Raw genomic sequence first — 25,360 nt, 5'->3', positions numbered from 1 at the left:
TGGGTCCAGAGAAACCTTGGCTAGATGATAAGAGCTCAGTGAGGAAGCATTTTCTTCTGAGAGAGGAGTTGAGCTGAGAAGAGTCTTAGGTAGGTCCCTCCTGTGTTTGGTAGCGGGGACCTGTCTGTCCCCTTGCTTCTGGTTCAGACACCAGCCAGATGTGCAGAAGGTCTTTTGTATAACTCCAGGTACACACTGATCCTTAAATCACTGGTATTTTTGAAGTGGAAAAGGTGCTATAAACACATACTGACTGTGATGAATAAGGACCCTTCAGCCACCTACCTCAGTTGAGCAGGCTGAGCCCTACCTCGGCCTGGGAGAGGGCCCTGAGCCAGGAACCAAGCCCTTTAATGGCTATGAAGGGATAAAAAAAAGTATAATTTCCATGTAAGGGCTACCAAGGATATAAGTGCCTATTTAATAAATTATTTTTTTGAAATGCCTTTTCCATTTTGGTAGTTGAAGTTTGAAAAATGTTTGGAGTACTATAATTACCATTTCTGGGAAAAAATACATATTGCAGTGTTTTTGTTTTTGCTGCAGGTCAAGTTGTAGTTCAGGATGGAAAGTAAACACATCCCTTTGCTCAGCTGCAGCTCACATATTTGTAGTCTCCCAGTGCCCTCTTGGCGGTTGCGGTGGACGAGGGTTTACGCAGTGGGTACACAAAGGACACAAAGACAGCATAGAAATGCGGGGCCCCTTTAGGGGCTTGCCCTAGTGCAAGTCTGATTAGGAAGTCTGGTTTGTGCTGGAGCGGGGGGAATGCTCAGAGGAGTGGAGAGGCCTTCAGAGAGAAAGGCATGTGAAGGGAATGAGTCTGTGAGAGCACCCAAGACCAGTGAAGGCTACTCTCAGAGGTGGGCCCTCTGGGGAGGTGTTCTGCAGCCAGGGAAGCCCTTTATCACCAGGGAGGGACTCACGGTGTAGGTGTACATGTTGGAAGGCCTGTGTTTGTTATTGGAGGCGCTCATTACCGTTGTGTGCCATCTGGTAAGCCTTCTAACTTTGTAAGCAGGGTCCATCAACACGTCTTGAATGTGGAAACAGCTGGGGAAGAACCTCCCAGGAAAACTACCTGGGAGTTATATAAGGCCGCTTCCTTCCTTCCCCAGAGTGGAGACTGTTCTCTCAAAAAGTAACTTGTAAAAAAATAAAAAAGACTTAATAAAGTAATGGAAGTGGACAGAGAAACAGCAGCTGCGTGAAAGTTTTGCATGCTAAGGTGTATGTGTGGGGGAGGTATATATCGTGTGTATGTTTCATAATTAGCTCTACCTTAGGGTTGCTATGAGTTGGAATCGACTCGACGACACAGGGTTTGGTTCTGGGTTTCATCGATAATAGAAAACATTTATCCATCATGTCTGTGCTGGGGGCATTATATTAGGCAGTAGATTAAAAACAAAATGGGATGAAACTGAAGTGAACTGACATAAGGGCCTAAGAATGCCATAACACATGTGTAAACTGAGGCTCCATGAAGTTAGGTGACTCGCCTAAGATCACACAGGGATAGTAAGTCTCAGGGACACTGAGTTCTGACTTAAAGCCTAGTCTTTGGTAATTGATGACGAGAAGAGTTACAGTCTGTTGAATACTTCAGTGTGCCAGGCCTGGGACAATTTGCAACATATATTATCTCACTTAACCCTTTTAATAACTCTGAAGAACCTGTGGCTCAGAGAGGCCAAGAAACTTGCCTAAGGTGACACAGCCAGTGTAGAAGAGCCAGGATTTGAACATAGTTCTTTCTGGCGCTAAAACCATTGTAGTAAATTACTAGGCTATCTGACTTCCATATAAAAAAAGATAAAAAGTAACCTCTGTTAAATGACACGGCATACAAACAAGTAGGTTATTGTCAATGAAAAAACCAGGAAGGAAGGTAGAAGAAAAAGGAAAGGTCCAAAATATTTTTTGGGAAATCTATTTCTGTCTTTTTAGCCACATGGGTTTTTTTCAGAACGTGCAAACCTTCATGAGATCTACCAGTAGAATGTAGCCTGCTCTGATAGTCTTTGTTTGCTGTTGCTACAGCTGTCTTCAGCGAAGACAGAATAGCAGCAGTGTGTTCTGCTTGCCATGCTTTCTACCTGTCCTTTAGTCATGCTGCCCAGCACCTCGTCTTTATTCCTGATACGTTATTTTAATCACAAATATTGTTACTTTCTGGAATCTCTGAAGACCTCAAATCAGCACATAATATTCTTGGTATTTTTCTTCGGACCTTTAAATCCACATACCACTCCTGGGACTCATGAATTTATTGACAACATTATCGATAATACCCTTGGTTTATTGTGCCTTGTCTTTTAAAATCATATAAGATCACATTTTCTACTACAGTAATAAAACTCTAGAGTATTGACAAATACTGGAGCTTTAAAAGGAAATGAGTGGTTCCTCCTTTAATCCAGCAAGCACTTGTTGGCCACCTGTGAGGAGCAGAGGCTGTGGGCCTCTGGAATCTGACTGCTTAGGAAGACGGGCTGATAGAGCTTCTGGCTGCAGTACCTTCTTTGACAGCATCCACATTTGGGGGCCCCTCATTTAACAGACCAGGAGCCACCCAGGCCTTCATTCTCTCTTCTTCGTAATCTATTATTTAAATCAATAGCGTTACACAAAGGAAGAGCCAAGTCGCAGCATCCCTTCCTCAGTGGAGGGAAAACTGAAGCATGGAATGCAACCCGCCCGAAGTCACAGAGCCCAGGCGGCAAGATAGAGGCTTTGTTTGTGTTGTAGGAAGAAGGATACTGTCGTCTGTTAAACACCGCCCTGAGGAATTCTGTATTTCTGGTGTTTATGCCTGCCTCTACTTCGTTTCTGAGCGGTTATGAAAATTCTTCTTAAGATATTGCTGAGCTGACTGTATTCATTTAGTTCATTAAGTTTTCCCTCATTAGTCATCTGTCCCATTCTTTAATAATTCTGATTCCTTTTTTGTGGGCTTGTTTTTATGGCAAATACGGACAAGGTATTAGAGAAAATGGTAGTTTATTAGGTAAAGTTAATCTTTTTGAACAATCCTCAGCTCTATGCACATTTATCTAAAAACCAGCCTTTTGCCTTATATTACTGCCAGATTTTCTTTTTATAAACTCATACTTAAGTTTTGAAAACTGGTTATTGTGTGTAATTATATAAATGTATTTATTTGGATAGCAGAGCCCTCTGTGAGCAACTTGAATGTTTTTTTTTCCTGGTGTGAATTAACAGATGATGAAATGAAAATGTCTCTGGACTTAAAATTCTAGTAAACATTCATCAAATATGCTTTAAAATTCAATAGGGTTCATATAAGTCCCGTTTGGGATCTGGCTCCCCTACTCCCTACTGCCTCCGCCCCAGCACCCACCACCAGGGGCGGATCCTGGAAACCTCTCTCAGCTTCCTTCCGTCTTCCCAAGAAGCTTTGGCCTCTTCAAGGAAGATTCCAGGGAGGCCTATCTGGCTCAGATTTCCTAAGAATGAAAGCAGCCTTGAATCCCCAGGGAGTGTGGAAGAGGTGGAAGGAGAAGCAGGTAGAGCAGTGGATCAAGCTTGATTGCACATTGGGTCACCTGAGAAATTTTAAATACTAATGCCTAGGTTTCACTTCCAGCAACTCTGATTTAATTCCTGGTCAGGAGCATGCCCTGGCTCTGGGTTTTTCACACTCCTTGAGGGATTCTCATGTACAGCCAGGGTTGAGAGTCGTTATTGTAGCACTGTAGTTCTCAAAATGCAGCATGGATCAGAATCACCTGGAGCGCTAAGTAAAGCCAGGTCTGCTGGGCCTCACCCCTGGGGTTTCTCAGGTCTAGGGTGGGGCCTGAGAATTGGAATTTCTAACAGGTTCTCAGGGGATGCTGTTGCTGGGACCACTGTTTGAGACTCCTGTAGAGTGATTTTCAAACTCGAATGTGTATCCGAGAATCTTGCTAAAATGCTGATTCTGACTCAGTAGGTGCAGCAGAGGATCTACATCTAAGCTTGCAATTCTGTCAAGCTCCCGGGTGACGCTGATGATGCTGGCCCAGGGGCCACGTTTTGAGCAGCAGAGCTCTGACCTACAGCATCTGTATCAATCTGATTCGGTCCCATCCTGTGTAGAAAAGGTGCATGGCCCACAGATGACTAGAGGTACCACAGGGCTCAGCATAGAGCCGGGACCACTTGGTGGCAGGCAGACAGCCGAAGGGCTCCTTGCCTCATTGGCACTTGGCCAGCCGCTGTTCACCGGGTTGTTTGAACATGCCTTTGGCGAAGCTCCACTGTCAATAGGGAACTTCATTAGAAAGATTCTCCGTTTGCTTGGAGGAGTAAGGCAGTGATTCTCAGCCCTAATTGCACAATAGAATCTCCCAGGGAGCTTTCAAAGGAAATACTAATTCCCAGGCTCTTTCCCCCGAAATTCCGATCATAATTGGTTTGAGGTAGGACCCAGACAGTGGTATTTTTAAAAACTTTTTAAGTGATTCTAAAATGTAGCCAGGGTTGAAAGCCACTGAGTTAAGGTAGCTCATATCTCAGCCTTGCAGATCATCTAATTTTTTGTTCTTTGTAGTTGGCTAATTTATATTTCACCGTGTTACAAATTAAAAACAATTTAAGTATGGCATCTTTCACAAGTCACTAAAAAAAAGGCTCTCCATAAATTCCTATGCTGTTAAATCCTAAATTCAGAGTCAGAGAAAGTGCTGGGAAAGTACAGCTGGTATTTCTGAACGAGCTGAAATATGAAGTATTTCTGGGATTGTATCAACAAGCCTAATTTTTTCCCCTCGGGGTTATAATTGTGCGGAACAAGTCCTCACTGTGAAGCTTGCCAAAAAAGGTTATGATAAAATCATGGAATGTGAATGAAAAGAATCCACAGTGTAACTTTAAAGGAGTCAGCCTCTAAATTTAAAACTGTAGAGATGACATACATATTGCATTTGTAATAGAAATTTTCAGAACAAAATAATGCAGAATACAAGAAGCTCCTTCGTTTTTCACGTGATGTCTCTGGGCCAGTGAGCAAATAAAATAGAGAGGATGGCCAACCAGGGAGTGACGAGGACACATCAAAGATCTTGGACCTCTTCGTCTTTGCAAATTAATTTTGTACTCTGTATTTGAGCAAAAATGGAGCCATTGACTAAACATACAAATACCAGGAAAACTGATGAGGAAAGTTGAAGTTGCTTTGGCTTTCAGCATTGAGTACTGGTGAAAAGATTATGGATTTGGGAGGCTCTGCCACTTGCTTTGTATCCTTGGTCAAGTTTTTTAGCCTCTCCATGTTTGTCTACTCATCTGTCAAGCAGAAATGAAAATGGTACTCCCTTTGCACAGGAGTACGGAGGTGTGTGAGGGTGTGTGGAGGCGTAGTCCTCACCCAGAGAAGGTGCTCTGTTAGACGTTTCTTTCAGTTCTGTGGCATGACCTTGATAATTGAATCCTTAACAAGAAACATTATTATATGTCAAAATATTTGTTATAAGTCCTTGCTGATATTTAACTGTTAACTATTTCAGTTTATATTTCTTTTCAATAACTGTCAGTTATATTTTTCATTGTGGCAAGTAGGCTCATTCTTGCTTTAGATCCTTTATTCTTGCTGTTCCTTGTGCCTGGAGCACACATGCCCTGTTATTTGCATGGCTCCCTCCTTTATTTCATTCAGATCTCTGTTCAGATGCCATGTCCTCAGAGGGCCTTCCTGTGCCCTCCCGGTAATGCGCTGCATCTGTATTCCTGATTCTGCGTCAAAGCATTTATCACCCCCATCTTAAGCTGTGTAGCTCTCTGTTCATGGTGTATCTCCCCCAGAATTGTAAATCCAGGAAGACAGGACTTTGTTTTCTTCCCTGTCGTAAACCTTGCATCTAGCACACCTAGCACATGAAGTCATTTGCTCAATATTTGTTCAATGACCGAATGAAAGATGGATTGGAGAGGACTTCATAAAGTACACCTCAGCTGGTCCCATAAGGACGGAGATCTGTCGCCCAGTAACACCAACTGAGGGTCCCTGTGGTTTCCTAGGCTGACGCCATCACTATCCTGGGACTTCGGAGTTTAGGGTATAGCAGAGTGAGGTGTGAGGAAGGACGGTGATCCCAGGCTCTTCCTCTCTTTACTTTATGTTTTACCTGCTAAATTCTGTGATACTAATATTAAATCTGACCCAAATTGGAGACATATTGAATTATTTTTTAAGTATGTGGAACTCCCAGGGATTATCTCAGAATGGCCGTGTGCCACATGCAGAGGCAAGATCTGGCAATCTGCTTCCAAAAACTCAGCCATCGGAAACCCTGTGGGGCATAGTTCTCCTCTGGCACCCAAGGGTGCCATAAGTCAGGATCAATTGGACGGCAGCATTCTTTATTATTATTATTATCTAAATTTTACTAGTCCGTTTTATGCTGCTTGTTTCTCATTAATAAGCATGCAGCGTATCTGCTGTTAAGTGACCATTTTAAGTGATTTTGAGATAGAAGGCTCCTGTGTCAGATGTGTATGACTCTACAAAAATTAAATAATAAGAATCTAGCAATATAATCTTTATCATCGTTTTTACTATTCCCATCTAGTAGTTTTTTCTTTGCCTTTGTGTTTAAGTCTGTGTTTAAGCAGAAAACTCTTGATTGCATTTGCTACCCGTGACTCATGATTGCACTTGCCCTGTTGTATGTGGACCTGGAAAAGGTCTATATTAAGAGCCAAGGGACTAGGTCGTCACACAGGTTTCAGTAGCTAGAATTCGTATAAACTCTCTACCAATTATTGTACAATCGCTTCATACTGGGTAACCCTGTCAGTATTTTAAGGGCTAATCTTTTAAAGGAAGATTATTAAATATGTTGAAAACAGCTTATTTTCCCTTAATTACCTTTTTCTTTTTGTTACAAGTGATAATGTCACTTCAGTCTTTCTCTATGTGGGGCAGTATTTTTTTTTTTTTATGATGCCAGTTGCAAAGCGTTACCAGAGCAACCAGTCTAGAAAGCTTGTTAATTAACTTAAGTATTATATATATATAGATTTGTTAGACACCACAGAGTTAGTAGAGACTTCCTTTCAGATGGGTAAAATTAGAAATTCAGAGGTAATGTCAGAAAAACCTTCTGATAGATGAGAAATACATGGTGCAGCTATAGATTTCTCCTTATTTCACCTTGGAAGAAGGAAACCATGGAGTCATAGATGAATAAATGAAAATTACTGGAAGAAACAGGCTGAGGGAAGAAGGGATCAGAGAACAATTCTGGGTGCTGTGGTAACCATAGTGGCACACTGAGGTCTGGTTGGTAAAGGGAGGGTGCTGGGTCAGGAGGGGTTCCAGATAATCTATGGAAAGATGAACAGACGTTTGAAAGAAGAGAAAAAATAAAGCTAAGAATGTTAACAATTTCAGGTTAAGAAGAAAGATATATATCTTAGGAATCTAAATTCTTTGAAAGCATCATTCTGCAATCTACCAAGTCATTATAATAGGTGCGAGACTTAGGCCTGCCAGTCATGAAATTAACAGCATAGCCTTCAAAAACTAAAATAAGAACTGTTAGAATTATGAGAAATTATTGGTTTATAATGGGAGATTTTTATAAATGCCTTTTGGAAATCAGATTAAAAAAATATGAAGTATTGGTGATCTGACTATTGTAATTAAGAAGCTGACTTTATATATGAAAGTTTGTGTCAATCAGCAGAGGATACATGTTCTTTTCAAATGTCCATGTATTTAAAAGTTGGCCATAAGGGGACACACACATGCATGCATATGCATGTGCCAAAAAAAAATCAGAGACAAAATTCAAGAAATTAACCAAGGAGAAAGTTGTACAGCCTACACTCTCTGCCTTTGAACTAGAAAACAAACACATAAAGGACAAAGAAGAAAGCTTGGTCAACAAAGCCTGAAATAAATTTGAAAGTCTAGATGAATTAGGTACTTTTCACTAAAATATAGGTTAGTAAGGGTAATACTGGAGCCCTGGTGGCACAGTGGTTAAGAGCTCAGGCTACTAACCAAAACGTCAGCAGTTCAAGTCCACCAGCCACTTCTTGGAAACCCTATGGGAGCAGTCCTACTCGGTCATATAGGGTTGTTATGAGTTGGAATCGACTTGGTGGCAAAGGGCTTTTTTTTTTCTTTTTTTTGGTTAAGGGTGATTCTAAAAGTAGTAGAACCCCTGGATAATCTAATAACCATAAAAGAAATCTGTTCCTTTCCCCTTTAAAAAAATGCATTGAGTTAAATAGTTTCACAGATGGGTTGTATGAAAACATCAAAGAACAGATAATTCTTGTGTTATTTAAACTGAGGTAGAATTAGAATGCTAAACAGCTCACTGAAAAAGTTAGTGTAGCTCTAGAACTAAGACTGGATGAAGCTATCACCAAAAAAAAAAAAAAAAAAGAGAGAGAGCTACAGGCTAATATTACTCAATCTTAGAAACTAAAAAAATTTTAAATGCTAACAAGTTAAATCCAGCAGAATTTGGAAAAACAGGGTTTATTCTAAGAATGGGTGCAGGGTGGCGCAAACAATTAAGTGCTCGAGTACTAGCTGGAAGGTTAGTGGTTCAAACCCACCACAAGACACCTTGGAAGACAGGCCTGGCAATCTGCTTCTGAAAGGTCTAGCTTTGAAAATCTTGGAGCACATATACTGTCTACATGGGGTTCCCATGAGTTGGCGTCTTAGTCATCTAGTGCTGCTATAACAGAAATACCACAAGTAGATGGCTTTAAGAAAGAGAATTTTATTCTCTCACAGTCCAGTAGGCTAGAAGTCTGAATTCAGGGCGCCAGCTCCAGGGGAAGGCTTTTTCTCTCTCTTGGCTCTGGAGGAAGGTTGTTATCATCAGTCTTCCCTTGGCTTGGGAGCATCTCAGCGCAGGAACCTTAGGTCCAAAGGACACACTCTGCTCCCGGTGCTGCTTTCTTAGTGTATGAGGTTCCCATGTCTCTCTGCTCACTTCTCTCTTTTATATCTCAGAAGGGATTGGCTTAAGACACTACCTAATCTGGTGGACATCATCAGTGTAATTGCCACTAATCCATCTTATTACATCATGGTGATAGGATTTACAACATATGGGAAAATCACGTAAAATCATGGATGATCATAAAATGGTGGACAGTTACACAATACTGAGAATCATGGCCCAGCTAAGTTGACAGGTATATTTGGGGGGACACAATTCAATCCATGACAGTCGGAATCCACTTAGAGGGCAACTAACAATGACAGCATTCTAAGAACACAAGGATGGTTTAAAATCTACTAATTTTATTACAGAAGCCCTGTAGCACAGTGGTCAAGAGCTTGGCTCCTAACCAAAAGATCAGCAGTTGAATCCAGTCGCTCTTTGGAAACCCTGTGGGGCAGTTCTGCCCTGTCCTGTAGGGTTGCTATGAGTCATTAACAGGTTAAAGAGAAAGCACATATGACAGTCTTAGATCCCTTAAGCTCTAAAACTGATTCTCTTAGCCATGGTTCAGACTGTGTCTGCAGTAGCCTGTCTTGTCCCACCTGTATACCAAAAGCAGCCCTTTCATAAATAAATCTCTTGAGGCTTGGACTGCAAAACACACATCAAGGGGTGACAATGTTGCAACTGTTAAAAGGAAACAGAAGGAGCAGAATAACATTTTGCATTTTAATGGAAACATGTTTTGTTGAAGCATGTTTGGAAAGTCTCATTATACATACCAAATATTTCGCAGAGTAAGAATGTAATAGAATGTGATAAAGAATAATTAATTACACCAAATTAACAAGAGTAGGAATTAAGTGCTCTTTGCAATTAATGTCATTGAGCTATTGTTAATTATGAAACAATGTGTTTGTGTTCGCCAGATAAGCAGTCTACTGAATGTACTTTACAAACTGCAGTTTAATCAGGCCCCATACAGTCAGGATTTGCTCTTCTCCACAGTCTTGGATTCATTCTCTTCCACACTGATGGAGACATGAGAGTGGAATTCCTCCCTACTTAAAGTTGTTTTCTTCTCAAGGCAGGTCATTGGGGATCATGGGATCCCCCTTAGAGGTAGCTTCTATTTATTTGGTTCAAACGTGTGTAGGGTATATATGCTGTAGAGGTCCCGTGAGTTATGCAGTGAGACAGGGCTGGGTGAGAGGGAGCAGGGGCACAACAAGACAGGACAGATTGAACAGAAACCACAGTTCTGGTAGGAGAAGCAGCAGAGCCCAGAGAATTCAACTAAGGTGGAAAGAAGGGTAAACCAGAAAACTAAGTTGCCACTGAGTCAATTCCAACTCATGGTGACTCTATGTGTGTCAGAGTAGAACTGTGCTCTATAGGGTTTTCAGTGGCTGTGATCTTCTGGAAGTAGATTGCCAGGCTTTTCTTCCGAGGTGCCTCTGGATGATTTGAACTGTCGTCCTTTTGGTTAGTAGCCAAACACTTAACCGTCTGCACCATTCACGGTCTCTGGAAAGAAGGGCAAGGACAAAGTTAAAACATAGACTGGTGATTCTGAAGACAGGAGACATGTTATTAGAGAAGTATAGCTGGAACCAGATGGACCAAGCATCACATCATCACCTCACTGTTTATGAGCTGTATAACCTCGGGCACCTTGACCTGTCTGAACCTCAGTTCATCGACAGTATAATGGCGCAAATAGTAACGTACCTCATGGCATTATTGTGACATTAACACACAGCCTGCCTGTTAATGAAGTATGCTCCTAGAGCAGCGGCTGTCCACTGCGCCTTAAGCTTCTTGTTGGATGGTAGCTCAAAGCCAGTGCAGAGTCCTGCAGTAGAATGTTGCCCCAGTTGAGGCGCAGGTGCAGTAAAGTGACATCAGATTCAAATTAGAGTATTAGAGGCAGTCATAAGAAGGAAGGTGACATGTATATGAGAATCTGACCTGCTCATCTCATGGCCAACTCCAACACACCGACTACCGAGCTGTGGTAGTATGTGTCTGTCAGCCTCCATATTCTTTCTTTGCAACTTCCTCCCAAGTCTCCCCTCTCCTCAGATGCCCTGCACCTTCCTGTTGTTGCCCAGGTTCCCAAAGCCCACTCTTCCAAGAAGAGACCCATTTTTCTGAATCATTCGCCTTCTTCCTATGCAGTCAAAGCTCATACTTCCTTCATAGTCAAAGCTATAGTCTCTAAAATGGCCTCGGGGCCCTAAATGATGAAGCCTCCTGGTGCCCTTCTAACCTGTTCTGTTCTTCCTCTCGCTCATTTCACTCCATCCACACTGGCCTCCTTGCTCCCCCTGGGACACACAGGCACACAGTAGCTGGTCCTCCTTTTGGGATACTCTTCCCCCAGGTATCTCCATGGCTTACCCCTTCATCCAGTTTTAGTTCAAACATCATCTTCTCAGTGATGTCTAATCTCATTAGATTTTAACTGTACCCTTCCTACCCTCCTTCTCCTAAGTACTCCTTTTCCCCCGTTACGCTCTTCTGTTGTTTTTTTTTCCGTAGTACTTACCATCCTTTAAAAAAAAAAAAACACTGTATGTAATTTACTTACTTAGAATATCTATTTCTGTCACTGTATTATTGTAAACGCCACTGCATCGTAAACTCTGTTTTCTTTACTGATGATCACAACCTGCTGGAACAGCAGATGCTCAAAAAATTCTTTTGAATGAATTTACTAAAGTTATGAGTATGAAGGATTTCTTACACTATGTTTTAATTAGACGAGAAGTAGTTAGGCAAGGAATACGCCCCGTGAAATGAAAGATACTGTACTCAAGGCAGAAAATGACCTGAGGAGCAGGCTTGGCTTTGGAAATCAAGCTACTTTTGTAACATCGAGAGCAAAATGAACTGGGAATGAGGAGGCCTGGATTCTTGCTTTTGTTTTTTACCAATGACCTTATGCAAGTCACTTGAGATCTTGAGCCTCAGGTTCTTCATTTACAAAGTGAGACTTACCAGGTGACCTCCTGGGTCTAACCCTGCTATTCAATTCTGTGATTGGGTTTTATTTTTGGAAGGACAGATTGAGCTTACGTAAATGTACCCCAATACTACACAGCATCATTTATACCCAGCATTTCCCAGACTCTCCCCCAAAGTTCATGGGCTGTAGTTACATAATTTTGGTTTATTCTGGTCTTTTCCTCAAGGACCTTATGTTGATGTAGGCTTCTTTTTTTTTTTAGTGCATTAAGTTAAAGTTTACAGAGCAGATTGGTTTCTCATTTGATAGTTTGTACATAAAGTGTTTCATAAAATTGCTTTTAAGGTGTTGGCTTCTTTAAAAGCTTAAACCACGAAGCTGAGCTATGGACTGTTGCTCCAGAACCTAGAGTTTTACTCTCCAGCCGTAAAACTTTTGGGTGTCACCTGTCTTGAGTAGATGACACTAGAGAAAGGGGATGGAAGTACATTTGATGGATCTCTGTTATATGATAGGAAACATCAGATGTCCTTTAGAGAAATTACACGAGAATTTGCCTTTTGTCCACCTTACTGAGTTGCCACATTTATAGAAATGTATACTCTTAATAAAAGTTCTTCTAACCTAAACACAGCCCATGAAGGCAGAGCTCTTCCACATTATTTATCAGGCACCTTGTCTCCTGTCCCTGAGGCAACCGTAATTTTTTTTGTGAGCCTCCTTTTTGGTGTTTAAATGCACAGTGCTTTCAAAAAACAGCCTTTAAAACCCTTCCAGTCGGAAGATCTTTCAGGTCTACAGTGACTAAGTTCAGTTTTCAGATTCTCCATTGCGTGTATGTACCTCCCTTTTGCCTTTCTTTATTTTGAGCGTTGCATTGGAAGTTGGTTTTCCAACTGGAGTGAGTAGGACAGTGGAGGAGAAGGGAGCTGCAGACTCACCATTCTGGTGTCGTGGGCAGACCTGGGAGAGATTTTCATGGTTGGCTAAACTAAACTTGAGGGTTCTCTCTGAATTTCTTTCTCGGTCCTCCTCTTTGGTTAGTAAATAGACCTTCAGGACTGTCTGTGCTTCTGACCAGAGTGCCCCACACTGCCCCTGGGCATGTGCTAAATTCTTTCTCTCCCATTTAGAAGAGAAGCCAGATTGCTCCAAGGCCCGCTGTGAAGTCCAGTTCTCTCCACGTTGTCCTGAAGATTCCGTTCTGATCGAGGGTTACGCTCCTCCCGGGGAGTGCTGCCCCTTACCCAGCCGCTGCGTGTGCGACCCTGCGGGCTGTCTGCGCAAAGTCTGCCAGCAGGGATACCTGAACATACTAGTGTCCAAAGCGTCAGGGAAGCCGGGAGAGTGTTGTGACCTCTATGAGTGCAAACCAGGTATGCGCGAGCTTTGTCTCAGCAGCCTAGCTCCTTTGCATCCCAGGGGGTAGCAGACCCCTGCTTGGCTGCCCCTGCCTCTCCATCACATGAAAATAAGCATTCTTGTCAGTACATTGCAAGTCTGCCATTTTGGGCTAATGGCAGCCTGACTTCTGGCCGGAGAACCAAAGCGATGATCCGCTGGTACATAAGCACCTTCAGCGAGGAACTGTGTCTTTTTCTCTTTTCTTCTTCTTTATTTTCCCCTCTTCAAATTATGCTTGATGGGGGTGGGAAGGGTGGTTTGAAATTTATGGTACTATGGCTACCTGCTTCATTCCCCAGAGAAGGTCACAGCCCTCATTTGCAGATGTATCTATCACTTTAAAGTATTACATTTAAAAACAATCACCATACATGAAACAGCTATTTTCATGTATGTAAATATATGCATCAAAATGCTAGAAATTTTATAATAAAACACTCAGCCCCATCATCCATCCCCTTTACTTTATAGCTTGTGCTTAGTCATCTTTGACTATTTACTCACCTTCTTTGCCAGCATTTGATTTGTTGTTGTGTCCCAGCTGTTTCTTGCTTTATAGTATTTCTAACGTCCTTGCTCTTGTGGCAGCATTTCTGATATGGTCTGTGAACACATCTGGACTGTAGTGATTTCCTTTTTGCAAGTTTCCTGCTAGGTCAGTGCTTCAAGCAAAACAATTCCTTGTCCATCTGTGGAACTGCTCTATCAGAAACACCTCTGGCCGAATATCACCGTCCATTTAACCACCATTGGCTTAACTCTCTGTGTCTTCATCGTCACTTTTAAATGTCTCATCTTTCGTCCGCATTTCCTTGCACAGAAAACTTGGGGCATGCTGCAGTTCTGTAGTGTTGACTATAATAAAAATGTCAGCACAAGGATACAAGGACAGGGTTTCTGGGAAGCAGGGGAGCTTTGGAAGTTTATCCGGGGCCACTGTTTGATTTCAGGGCTCAGAATGCTTTGAGTAAATGTAATAGTAAATGGTGCCTCTCTGTTTGCCCCATTCTAGTTTTCAGCGTGGACTGCAGCACTGTGGAATGCCCCTCCGTTCAGCAGGCCGTGTGCCCCCTGGATAGCTACGAAACTCAAGTTAGACTCACAGCTGATGGGTGCTGTACTCTGCCAACAAGGTTGGTTGCTCATTAGTTTATCAAGTTCTCTCCTCTGTCTTGTATATTGGCATCATCATTAAGGTACAGTTTCAAGCATGCAATTTGACTTCCCATGGGAAACCTAATACCTTCCTGTTTCTGTGGCAAAATCACTGAGCTGTTACCGTTACTTGGAATTTACATGTATCTTTCCTGGGATCAAAGCCAGATGTCTTCAGGGTAAGCCATTAACCCTTATAGATTCTTCATGTAGGGGTGTCTGTGCACTGTTGAAGGCTGGGAAATAGGCAGGCAAACATGTCGCTGTGTATATAGGGAGGCAGTGAAGTATATGTCAGTAGTAGACCTGCCATTTGAGCCTCTGTAGTGAATGCTAATAGCTGCTTAAACAGTGTGTCCAGTGTGATGAAAGGTCGCATGCTTAATAGAAGTGTTCCCCAGGGATCCTTGATGTTTGGAATCACATACCTACCAGACCCATTACTTTCTGAAGCAAAGAGGAGTCTGAATTGTTTAATGTTTTCTGGAGTAACAAAGATATCTTTCTTTGGCTTTATGGGGAAAAAAGCTGCTGTCATTTTAGTTGTAGTAGTAGGACATCCACTTAGCCCTGTAGGACTTTCTCCAGAATAAGAGGGTCTCTGGGTCCTGTCCTTGACAGCCTGTATAGCACCATCATGTCGCTGGAGCTTTGTACTTTGCTTTGGGGAAGACTGCACTTGGGTCATGAGGTTTACATCGTGTTTTCCCTCTCTGTGGGCTCCCCTCTTCTCTGCCATGAACTCCCCTCTGTCTTCCTCATGCCTTGCCCCACAGAGTCAGTGTCTTCTCCTGTGCCCTCGACTAGAGCCTCTTACTGTATTTACCTCATTTCTCTCAGCTTTTGTTCTACATTTAACATCAGAAGTTAAAACCGTCCCTTATTTAGCTCCATTTCTAACTTCTTCTCCTTCTCCCTGAACCCCGGTACCAATGCCAGGCACTTACCATCTGTGTTTGTTAAGTGAGTATCTGTGATTATACAAATGATTTGGTGAGATAGCAATGTATGTGGTCCATAGTTAAGTCTCAGTTATTTGTCCATAATTAGAGTAGACATCCAGAATCTGTTCTGGTGGTTACTTTTTTGGCACCGGATACACTTGATGGTTGTACAACATGATTAATGTAATCAATGTCACTGAATTGTGCATATAAAAAATGTTGAAATGGCAAATGTTGTATGTATTTTTAAGATGCCCTGATTGTGCAGTGGTTAAGTGCTCGACTGCTAACTGAAACGTCAACAGTTCAAACCCACCACAGCTCTGCAGAAGAAAGGTCTGGTGACCCGCTTCTGTAAAGATTACAGCCTTGAAAACCTTCTGGGGCCGTTCTGCTTGCCCTATAGGGTTGCTGTGAATCAGAATCGACTGAATAGCTTACAACAATAGCTTGTATATTTTTACCAAAAAATAAATAAATAAATATATATATATATGTATATGAAACATTAAGAAAAAAACCAAAGCATTAGGTCTTTGTCATCCATAGATTTTGTCCTGTCAGAAACCTGATTCTCTCAGATTCATTTTACATTTTCTTCCCTATACTTTACACTGTATCATAAAAACAGACACAAGATTTCTTGTAAAGATACTAACAGTGGCAGCAGCCTTCTTATGACATTACAATGAGATAATTTATGTGGAGGTGCTTTGAAAGGGGTGAAGTATTATACAAAGTATTAGGTCCTAATCTGTTAAGGAGGAGAATGGAGCATTGCTAACTGTAACAGACGCCTCTTCAAGGTCTTCATGAAAAGGGAGCTGGCACATTATATTGGAGAAGCTAATTGATCAAAACAACCAAAACAAAAATCCCTACAACTGGACCAATAAGCAAAATCATGATAAACGGAGAAAAAATTGAAGTTGTCAAGGATTTCGTTTTACTTGAATCCACAATCAGCACCCATGGAAGCAATAGTCAAGAAATCAAGAGACGCATTGCGCAAATCTGCTGTGAAAGACCTCTTTAAAGTGTTGAAAAGTGAAGATGTCACCTTGAAGACTAAGGTGCACCTGACGCAAGCCGTGGTATTTTCAGTCCTGTCATATGCATGCGAAAGCTGACAATAAATAAAGAAGACCAAAGAAGAATCGATGCTTTTGAATTGTGGTGTTGGCAAAAAATATTGAGTACACTATGGACTGTCAAAAGAGCTTACAAATCTGTCTTGGAAGAAGTACAACCAGAATGCTCCTTAGAAGCAAGGATGTTGAGACTACGTCTTACATACCTCGGACATGTTATCAGGAGGGATCAGTCCCTGGAGAAGGACATCACGCTTGGTAAAGTACAGGGTGAGCGAAAAAGAGGAAGACCCTCAACAAGATGGACTGACACAGTGGCTGCAGCAGTGAGCTCAAGCATAACAATGATTGTGAGCATGGCAGAAGATGGGGCAGTGTTTCATTCTGTAGTACATAGGGTCCCTATGAGTCGGAACTGACTTAACGGCACCTAACGACAACAACAAGCCAGTTGTTAATGAATGTGCTCTTCAATGAAAAAAAGGAACAATTCTCATTTCACTGTTTCAAATGTACTGTAGCACCATGTGCATGTAGGAGACACAGTAGTCTATTTTTTTAGTCACTCTAGGGGATAGAAATGGGTAGAAGCTACAGGGAGATATATTTAATCTCAGTTTAAGAAAGATCTTCCTCACAACTAATGACGTCAGTAATGAATTGGGCTGCTTCCTGAGGTAGACCGAGCTCTCCAGAACTGAGTAGAGCTCTCTCCACCTGGATGGCCACCTGCCAGGAATGCTCGGAAGAAATGTTACATTGGACAGGAAGTTCAACTAGACACCTTCCATTTTATGTCCAAGCTTCTGTGAGTCTAGTAAATAGAAGCATTAGGATGGTTACTCTTGTATTGACATAATTTTTTACTTTGGCACCAAAACTGAAGAACAGTCAGTTAAATGTGCCTCTCATGACAAAATTGAAAACATGAAGAAGGAAGTCATTCAAGTTCCACTGTAAATTATTTGCAGAGAAGGGGTACATTCTCACAGCTCTTTAGTTTCCTGTATTGGCGACAGTCAGTGACCCATACTCTCCCCCTGCCACTTCTCCACACGCAGCCTTTGTTCCCTCGGGATGAGGCCCGCTCTCCCTCCGGGCCTGCTCATGCACGGTGCCTTTGCATTTACAGTGGGCTCTGGCTGATGGCCTTCCCTTTCCATATCCACCTTAGCAGCTTCTACCTCTCTTTCAAGCGCTACATTTCCTTCTCATTCAAGTGTCCACAGTCTTTGGCCCCTAAGGATAACCTAGCTGTCCTTCCTCTGCAGCTCTGCCATCCCGTTTATTACAGCACTTTTCATAATATGTTGAAATCATTTATCTCTTTATCACAGCATTTTTCCTAATACATTGAAATCATTTATTTCTTTATCATAGTACTCTTCATAATCAAATCATGTGAATTTTTATTTTTTGGTCAGTCTTTCCTATTCTGTTTAATTCTTGAGGACAGGGAGTATTTTGGAGTCCCTAGGTGATGCAGACAGTTAATGCACTTGGCTGCTAACTAAAAGGTTGGTGGTTTGAGTCCACCCAGAACTTCCTCAGAATAAAGGCCTGCTGATCTCCTGAAAAATCAGTCATTGAAAACCCTAAGAAGCACAGTTTTACTCTGACGCACATGGGGTTGCCATGAGTCAAAGTCAACTCAACAGCCCCTGGTTTTTTATACCTAAACGGGACTTGATATAAAATGTCAATCTACATTTATCGATGAGTGAATTAATGGGCGAATGAACAGGCACACTCTTAGCTATGATTATTTTTGTGATGATTTATATGTTTAAGACAAGAAAAATAACATGAATACTTTTAGTTTCTTGCTACCTTACTGCCACTGGGAGGTAATATTATTCCTTGTCTGACTTTAAAACCCTTACAGTTTTCCTCCAGCCCCCATCATTATGGTCCAGGACCCCTCAGTCCTGTATAAACTCCCCACCCAAGCACAGCACTCACCTCACATAGCATGCCTTGCCTTTATCTCTCCCTTCTACCTTTTTTATAGTGTTCATCCTGCAGGGTTCCAGTTAAATTCCATGAGGTGTTTGTGCTTCATACAACACCTAGCCCATCCTCTAGGAACTCCCAGCGTATCCTTTTCCATGTTGCCAGTTAACCATCTACTTCCTTGCATTGTTATTTAGCTCTTACATAAAAGTCTCATCTCACCAACTACAGGGCATTTGTAGAGGTCAGGAGTTGTGACTTCTTTTCTTTCATTCTGTGTGTGTATTAATACTGAACGAATTGGCGAATGGAGAATATGCGCAGACTATGGCTTAGTCCTCTTTAGCCAAGCTTAGCATATTAAGTGGGTTCCCATCCGTTAGTGGGATGATAGATAGATATGTCATACTTTGACAAGAGAATGAAAACCCAAACAATCATGTAAAAATGGAAATTAAAAGGAGAAAGCGTAGTCTGTAGTGATAGTGATAGTATTTTAAAAGAAAGAGCTACACAACTTTAGTCCTGTGTGTGAGCTGTGTCAAAGCTTCCCTCTTTAAGAGTATTATTTTAGGAATAAAGAACAGCATTTTAGAAGATATAAAAGCCTATAATGCTCATTTGACCTTTGCTAGGTATGAGCTGGAATCGACTCTACGGCAACAGGCAATGGGTAGCATATTTTTAAAGACCGTTGTTAAGAATTTAGAGCCATTTGAGAGCAAAGCTGGTTATGTGGTGAATTTAGAGGGAAAAGTCCTTTAAGTTAGGACAAAATAAGGTAATGTTTCTCTATGTTATCAGCAGTAGAGATACATCTTAGGTAAAAGCGACAGCCCCCGCCCCTTTTTTGAAATAGGATTTAGTATACTTTCATAGGCTTGAAAGGGAGTTTGTGGACTACCCCCCCCCCCGCCCCCAGCCCATTGTAACAAATAAATTCCACCCTTCTCCATGGCCATCTGAATAGATGCCATTCCTGGTGAGACTGCTTTCCCTATTTAGATCCCTGGCCATAGGTTGTATGCATTCAGCTCATTCATTCATTATTTATTCATCAAACACGAGTTGAGCTCTTGCAAGTGACAGACGCTACTCTCTAGCTGTTTTTACCGTGCATCGATGCCTTTTTCCACCTCTAGCCACTGAAGAGTACAGGTTTTCCCACCTGCCTCTGGCCCTTCTAAGTATAGGTTTTTTCTTCTTTCCTTGTCACATCTCGTTTTTTTCTTAATGACCTCTCCTTCCTCTTCCCCCTCTTTTGTGTCTTTTCTCCTGAATTTCATCCTATTTGGATGTCATTCCTAAATGTGATATTATTCTCCTAACCATTATCAGCTTTCTTTCCTCAACTTGGTTTATGTTTCCAGGTACCCTGCCATTTCTTTTCATCCTTGTCTCTTCTGTTGGCCCTAGGACAGAATCTGAGCTGTATGCCAGCTCATCACACATTTCAGAGGAGGATTATGAGGGGTGAGAATTGGTGGCTCCGGGTCTTACCAAAGCCCTAAACACTGCACAGTGATAGGATCATGAACACCTTTTGGTCTCTAGAAGTCCCTTGTGTGTGTATACGTGTGTGCACACAAATGCCTCCTCCAGGCATAGCAAATTTACGATAGAGAAATGTATAGGGCAGTTTCATTGATCCAAATGATGTCTTTGTAGGGAAGGAAATATAAGAAAGTCTTTAAACAACACGTAGATAACAATAAAAATGACGCCTTAAATGTGCAAGGTGCCTTGCTGTTTACAAAGCATTTTCACTTTAGTTCTCATTTTATCATAACTCTAACTCCATGGGGAATAGATATGAAAACTGAGGTTGAGAGATTAAGTGACTTGCACAAACTCACAGACCTTCCAGGGTATGAGAGAGAGCAGGTCAGAGTCTTCAACTCTGGTTCTCTGCTTCAAAGCCCTGTTCTCTTTCTTTTTTGGTAACAGTGTTTTGTTGTTGTTTTTAAGTCCAAGAAATATATATTCATGAATATGAGTATTTTTCCAACATATTTATTTACATCAGCATAATACAGATTAACAAAATGCATGTATGTTTAGGTTATTTGTTGCTGTGTAGCAAGCCACCCCCAAAAGTAGTAGCTTAAAACAACGACGTTTGATTATTTCTCATGATTCTATCAGTTGACTGGGTGGTTCTTCTGTAGTTAGCTGGCACTTGGCTAGGGCTGGGTGGTCTAAGGTGGCCTCACTCACATGTATGGCAGCCCAGTGGGCATGGCTGCTAGGATCTCTCTCCCCATCTGGTCTTTCATCCTGGGTTTCTTCATAGGATGACAGAAGTGAGAGAGGAAGTAGCAAAGCCTTTAGAGACTATGTTAGGCTGGATTCTCCAGAGAGAGATTTATATCAAGGAAATGGCTCACACAGCTGGAGAGGTGATCACATATCAAATCTCAACATGGAAGTGATCACAACATTTTGTGACTGCCAAAACATTAAGAATCATGGCCCAGCCAAGTTGACACAATCTTGAACATCACAGAGACCAAGGCCTGCAAGTACACAACATCGCTTCTGCCACAATCTTTCGGTCAAAGCAAGTCACAGGGTCAGCCCTGATTACAAGGGCGAGGGAGAGACTCTTGATGGGAGGAGCTACAAAGAATTTGTGACCATTTTTATATACATTTAACCAAACATTTGTGCCCTTTAGATTTCATTTTTTGACTGCAGAAAGTTGGTGGAGTACTGCCGCTGCATGACCCTCTTCTAAAGACTCAATGTCCTTCTGGCCCTGGGGCTCTGGGTACTCAGGTGTAATTTAGACAGCCTTGTAGTTAAGCTCCCTCTTCCCTCAGCAGCTGCCTTTCTGCCTCGCTCTTCACTTGACAGTAGGCACTTCACTTGGGAGTAGACACATGATTTAGTGGCCTCAGAGCACCATCTCAGCTTTAAGCATCATTTAGCCGACCCTTATTTTTAGCTCCTCTCTTTAAGGAATGTTGTGACTAGGTTTTCTCTCGTCACACAACAGAGAGTGCTATTTTGGATGTCATAAGATCTGCCTGATGAAAGCAGGTCAGTTTTCAAAACAAAACTTTGAAACTTGTTGCATAGAAATTCTCCTTTGTGATGTTGAATATCAGCCAAGAGGAATAGATCCACTGATGTGGTTGGAGGGTAGATCGAGCCTGAGCTGTTATGTCTCTGGGCCCCATGTTCTATGTCAGCCAGCCCAGACCTCAGAGAGCCCAACAGCGCTCGCTCTCAAGAAGAGTGTTCCTAGACCACAATCTTTTCTCTAAACTCTTTGCCCTCTTCAATACATGTGCCTCGTTTTACAGAGTCTTTACTTAGCCTTTGTAATTTTTCACCAGTCTTTCAGATACAAGCTTACAGAGTAGACATTATTTAGTTAAAAATGTAGGCAGTAATACCCCTACCTTATTAACTTTTCACTTTAAGTCAGATGAGTTTTTTAGTACTCTTAGGCGTTTTGATTTTTTAAGCAACTGGTTTCATATTTTTATTAAGGTAAATGAACTTAATATGTTACTGACAGTCACTCATTTGAAATTCATTTTAATGAGATTTGTCCCAAACATATTGTTATAAAATGTCACATTTTCAGTTTCTCTGTATAAATGTGCATTTCTTAAAAGTTGTTGAGAAAATTCCAAACCATTTATTTTGAGGCAGAAATAAATTAAGTCATTGTTTACTAGTGCTTAAAACCTTAAAATAGGTTTTATCCTCTGTTGTGTACATTGCAGCTCACTAGGTTCCCAAGCTTTGTCCTGGCTCCAGCCTCTCTCTGACTGAAGGGCCTGATTTTCTTCCAGAATCTGTACCTGAAACATTCGTATCTCTTGTTTTGTGTGACACTATACCAAAAACCCTGTTTTCTTTTTCCTTTTTCTAATAGGCTTTATTTTCTAGAGCAGTTTTTAGTTTAGAGAGAAATTGTGGAGAAAGTGTAGAGTAACAACGTGCCCCCATACACATTGTTTCTCCTGTTATTAACATCTTCCATTTCTGTAGTACAGTTGTTAAAATTGATGAGCCAATATTAATAACATTATTATTAACTAAAGGCCAAGAGAGCCAAAGTATGACCTTGAGTATATCCCACTTGAATTTAGAGACCATGTCAAGAATAGATTTGACACATTGAACACTAATGACCAAAGAGCAGACGAGTTGCGGATTACATCAAGAACATCATACATGAAGAAAGCAAAAGGTCATTAAAAAGACAGGAAGGAAAGAAAAGATCAAAATGGATATCAGGAGAGACTCTGAAACTTGCTCTTAAATGTAGAGTACCTAAAGCAAAAGGAGAATGAAGAAGTAAAGGAGCTGAACAGAATATTTCAAAGAATGCCTTCAGAAGACAAAATATTCTAATGAAATGTGCAAAGACCTGGAGTTAGAAAACCAAAAGGTGAAGAACACGCTTAGCATTTCTCAAGCTGAAAGAACCGAAGAAAAAAATGCAAGCCTCAAGTTACAACACTGCAGGATTCTATGGGAAAAATATTGAACAATTCAGGAAGCATCCAAAGATGGAAGAAATACACAGAGTCACTGTACCAAAAAGAATTGGTCGACATTCAGCCAATTCAGGAGTTAGCATATGATCAGGAACCGATGGTATTGAAAAAAGTCCAAGCTGCACTGAAGGCAGTGGCAAAAAAACTAGCTTCAGGAATTGATGGAATCTAAATTGAGATGTTTCAGTAAATGGATGCAGTGCTGGAATCACTCACTCATCTATGCCAAGAAATTTGGATGACAGTTGCCTGGCCAATCAGGTAGAACAGATCGATATTTGAGACCATTCCAAAGAAAGGCGATCCAACAGATGCAGAAATTGGCGAACAATATCATTAATAACACACACAAGTAAAATTTTGCTGAAAACAATTCAAAAACAACTGCAGCAGTACATCACAGGGAACTGCCAGAAATTCAAGCTGGATTCAGAAGAGAATGTGGAATAAGGGATATCATTGCTGATGTCAGACGGATCAAGGCTGAAAGCAGAAAATACCAGAAAGATGTTTACCTGTGTTTTATTGACTATGCAAGGGCATTCGACTGTGTGGATCATAACAAATTATGGATAACGTTGTGAAAAATGGGAATTCCAGAGCACCTAATTGTGCTCATATGGAACCTATACATAGACTAAGAGGCAGTCATTGGAACAGAACGAGGGTATACTGCGTGGTTGAAAATCAGGAAAGGTGTGCCTCAGGGTTGTATCCTTTCACCATACTTATTCAGTCTGTATGCTGAGCAGATAATCCAAGAAGTTGGACTATATGAAGAAGAATGGGGCATCAGGATTGGAGGAAGACTTACTAACAACCTTTGATATACAGATGACACAACCATGCTTGCTGAAAGCAAAGAGGACTTGAAGCACCTACTGATGAAGATCAAAGACTATAGCCTTCAGTATGGATTACACTTCAATGGAAAGAAAGCAAAAATCTCACAACTGGACCAATAAGCAACATCATGATAAATGGAGAAAATATTGAAGTTGTCACAGATTTTATCGTACTTAGATCTACAATCAGTGTCCGTTTAAGGCAGTCAAGAAATCAAATGATGCATTGCCTCGGGCAGGTTTGCTGCAAACGACCTCTTTAAAGTATTAAAAAGCAAAAATATCACTTTGAGGACTAAGGTGTGCCTGATGCAAGTCATGGGTATTTTTAATTGCCTCACATGTCTTTGAAAGCTGGGCAATGAATAAGGAAGACCAAAGAAGAATTTGATGCCTTTTAGTTGTGGCGAAGAATATTGAATGTACCATGGACTGCCAAAAGAACAAACCTGTCTTGGAAGAAGTATGGCCAGAATGCTGCTTAGAAGCAAAGATGACGAGACTTGTTCTCACATACTTTGAACATGTTATCAGAAGGGACCAATCCCTGGAGAAGGACATCATGCTTGATAAAGTAGAGGGTCAGCGAAAAAGAGGAAGACCTCAACAAGATGGATTGACACAGTGGCTGCAACGGTGGGCTGAAACATAGCAATGATTGTGAGTATGACACAGGACTGAGCAGTGTTTTGTTCTGTTGTACCTATGGTCACTGAGTCGGAACCTACTTGATGGCACTTGGCAACAGCAAAAACAAAGTCCCTAGTTTACATTAGGGTTCTCTCTTCGCGTTGTACAGTCCCATGGGTTTTGACAAATGTGTAATGTTGTATCCACCATTGTAGTTTCATACAGAATGATTTTCTTGCTCTAAATTTGTCCTATACTCCACCTACTCATCCCTTCTCCCCCTTCTCTCAAACCTTTGTGCTGTTTTATTTTTTAATTAAGATTTAAAAACATTCTCTAATTTTTTTTTTTCTTAGCTTCAAGGTAATTAAAAAATCTAGACTATCTTTTGGCTAAAATATTGACAATATTGTGTGATTTCTGTTTTTACAAAAATACTTAATAGCCTCTATTAAGCACATTAGATTCTAAGTACAGTTCCACTGGAAATATTGGTAAATTTGAATCATTGAGTTCAATCCATGAAGTCCATGTGTTACAAACGCCCAGCTTATAGACAGCTCCTACTTAAGAACGTATTGCTATAAAGCCTGTTATATTAAAAATTTGAGTTAAATACACTGGTTTGTAATAACGAACACACGCACTACTTTGTGACACTCAAGAAAAATTGTGCAAATTGGGAGTGTTTCTTAAGTGTTTTATATGCATAGAAAGGTAAAATATGTACTATATACTAAGACAAACATTTGACTAACTGCCACTAAATAAGAACCGCATGTACCTGTTCCATCTTACCTACAAATTTGACTTAAAGCCAGATTTAAGAACAGATCTTGTTCGTAAGGTTCTTTCACTTTCCCGTTTCATAGATGAAACACATAGAACTGGAGGTCCTGCCTGCTGAGTGGCAGAGCAGGCCTTGCAAGCAC

The 25,360-nt window shown here is 41.2% G+C and overlaps 1 protein-coding gene across 12 annotated transcripts in view; it reads left to right on the top strand.

The window, feature by feature from the left end:
• The window catches only part of CRIM1 (cysteine rich transmembrane BMP regulator 1), a 244,272-nt gene that overhangs the window by 89,714 nt on the left and 129,198 nt on the right, over nt 1-25,360 (top strand). For 11 of the 12 annotated variants that reach the window (XM_064277210.1, XM_064277201.1, XM_064277209.1 and 8 more), the window contains 2 exons: nt 13,023-13,265; nt 14,306-14,426. In XM_064277210.1, coding sequence (XP_064133280.1) covers nt 13,023-13,265; nt 14,306-14,426 — 364 coding nt within the window. The remainder of the gene's footprint in view (nt 1-13,022; nt 13,266-14,305; nt 14,427-25,360) is intronic. The other variant, XM_064277211.1, reaches the window with a different exon arrangement.

The sequence above is a fragment of the Loxodonta africana genome, chromosome 26 (assembly GCF_030014295.1).
Source record: "Loxodonta africana isolate mLoxAfr1 chromosome 26, mLoxAfr1.hap2, whole genome shotgun sequence".
NCBI lineage: Eukaryota > Metazoa > Chordata > Mammalia > Proboscidea > Elephantidae > Loxodonta > Loxodonta africana.
This window is presented reverse-complemented; position numbering and strand designations above follow the sequence as displayed.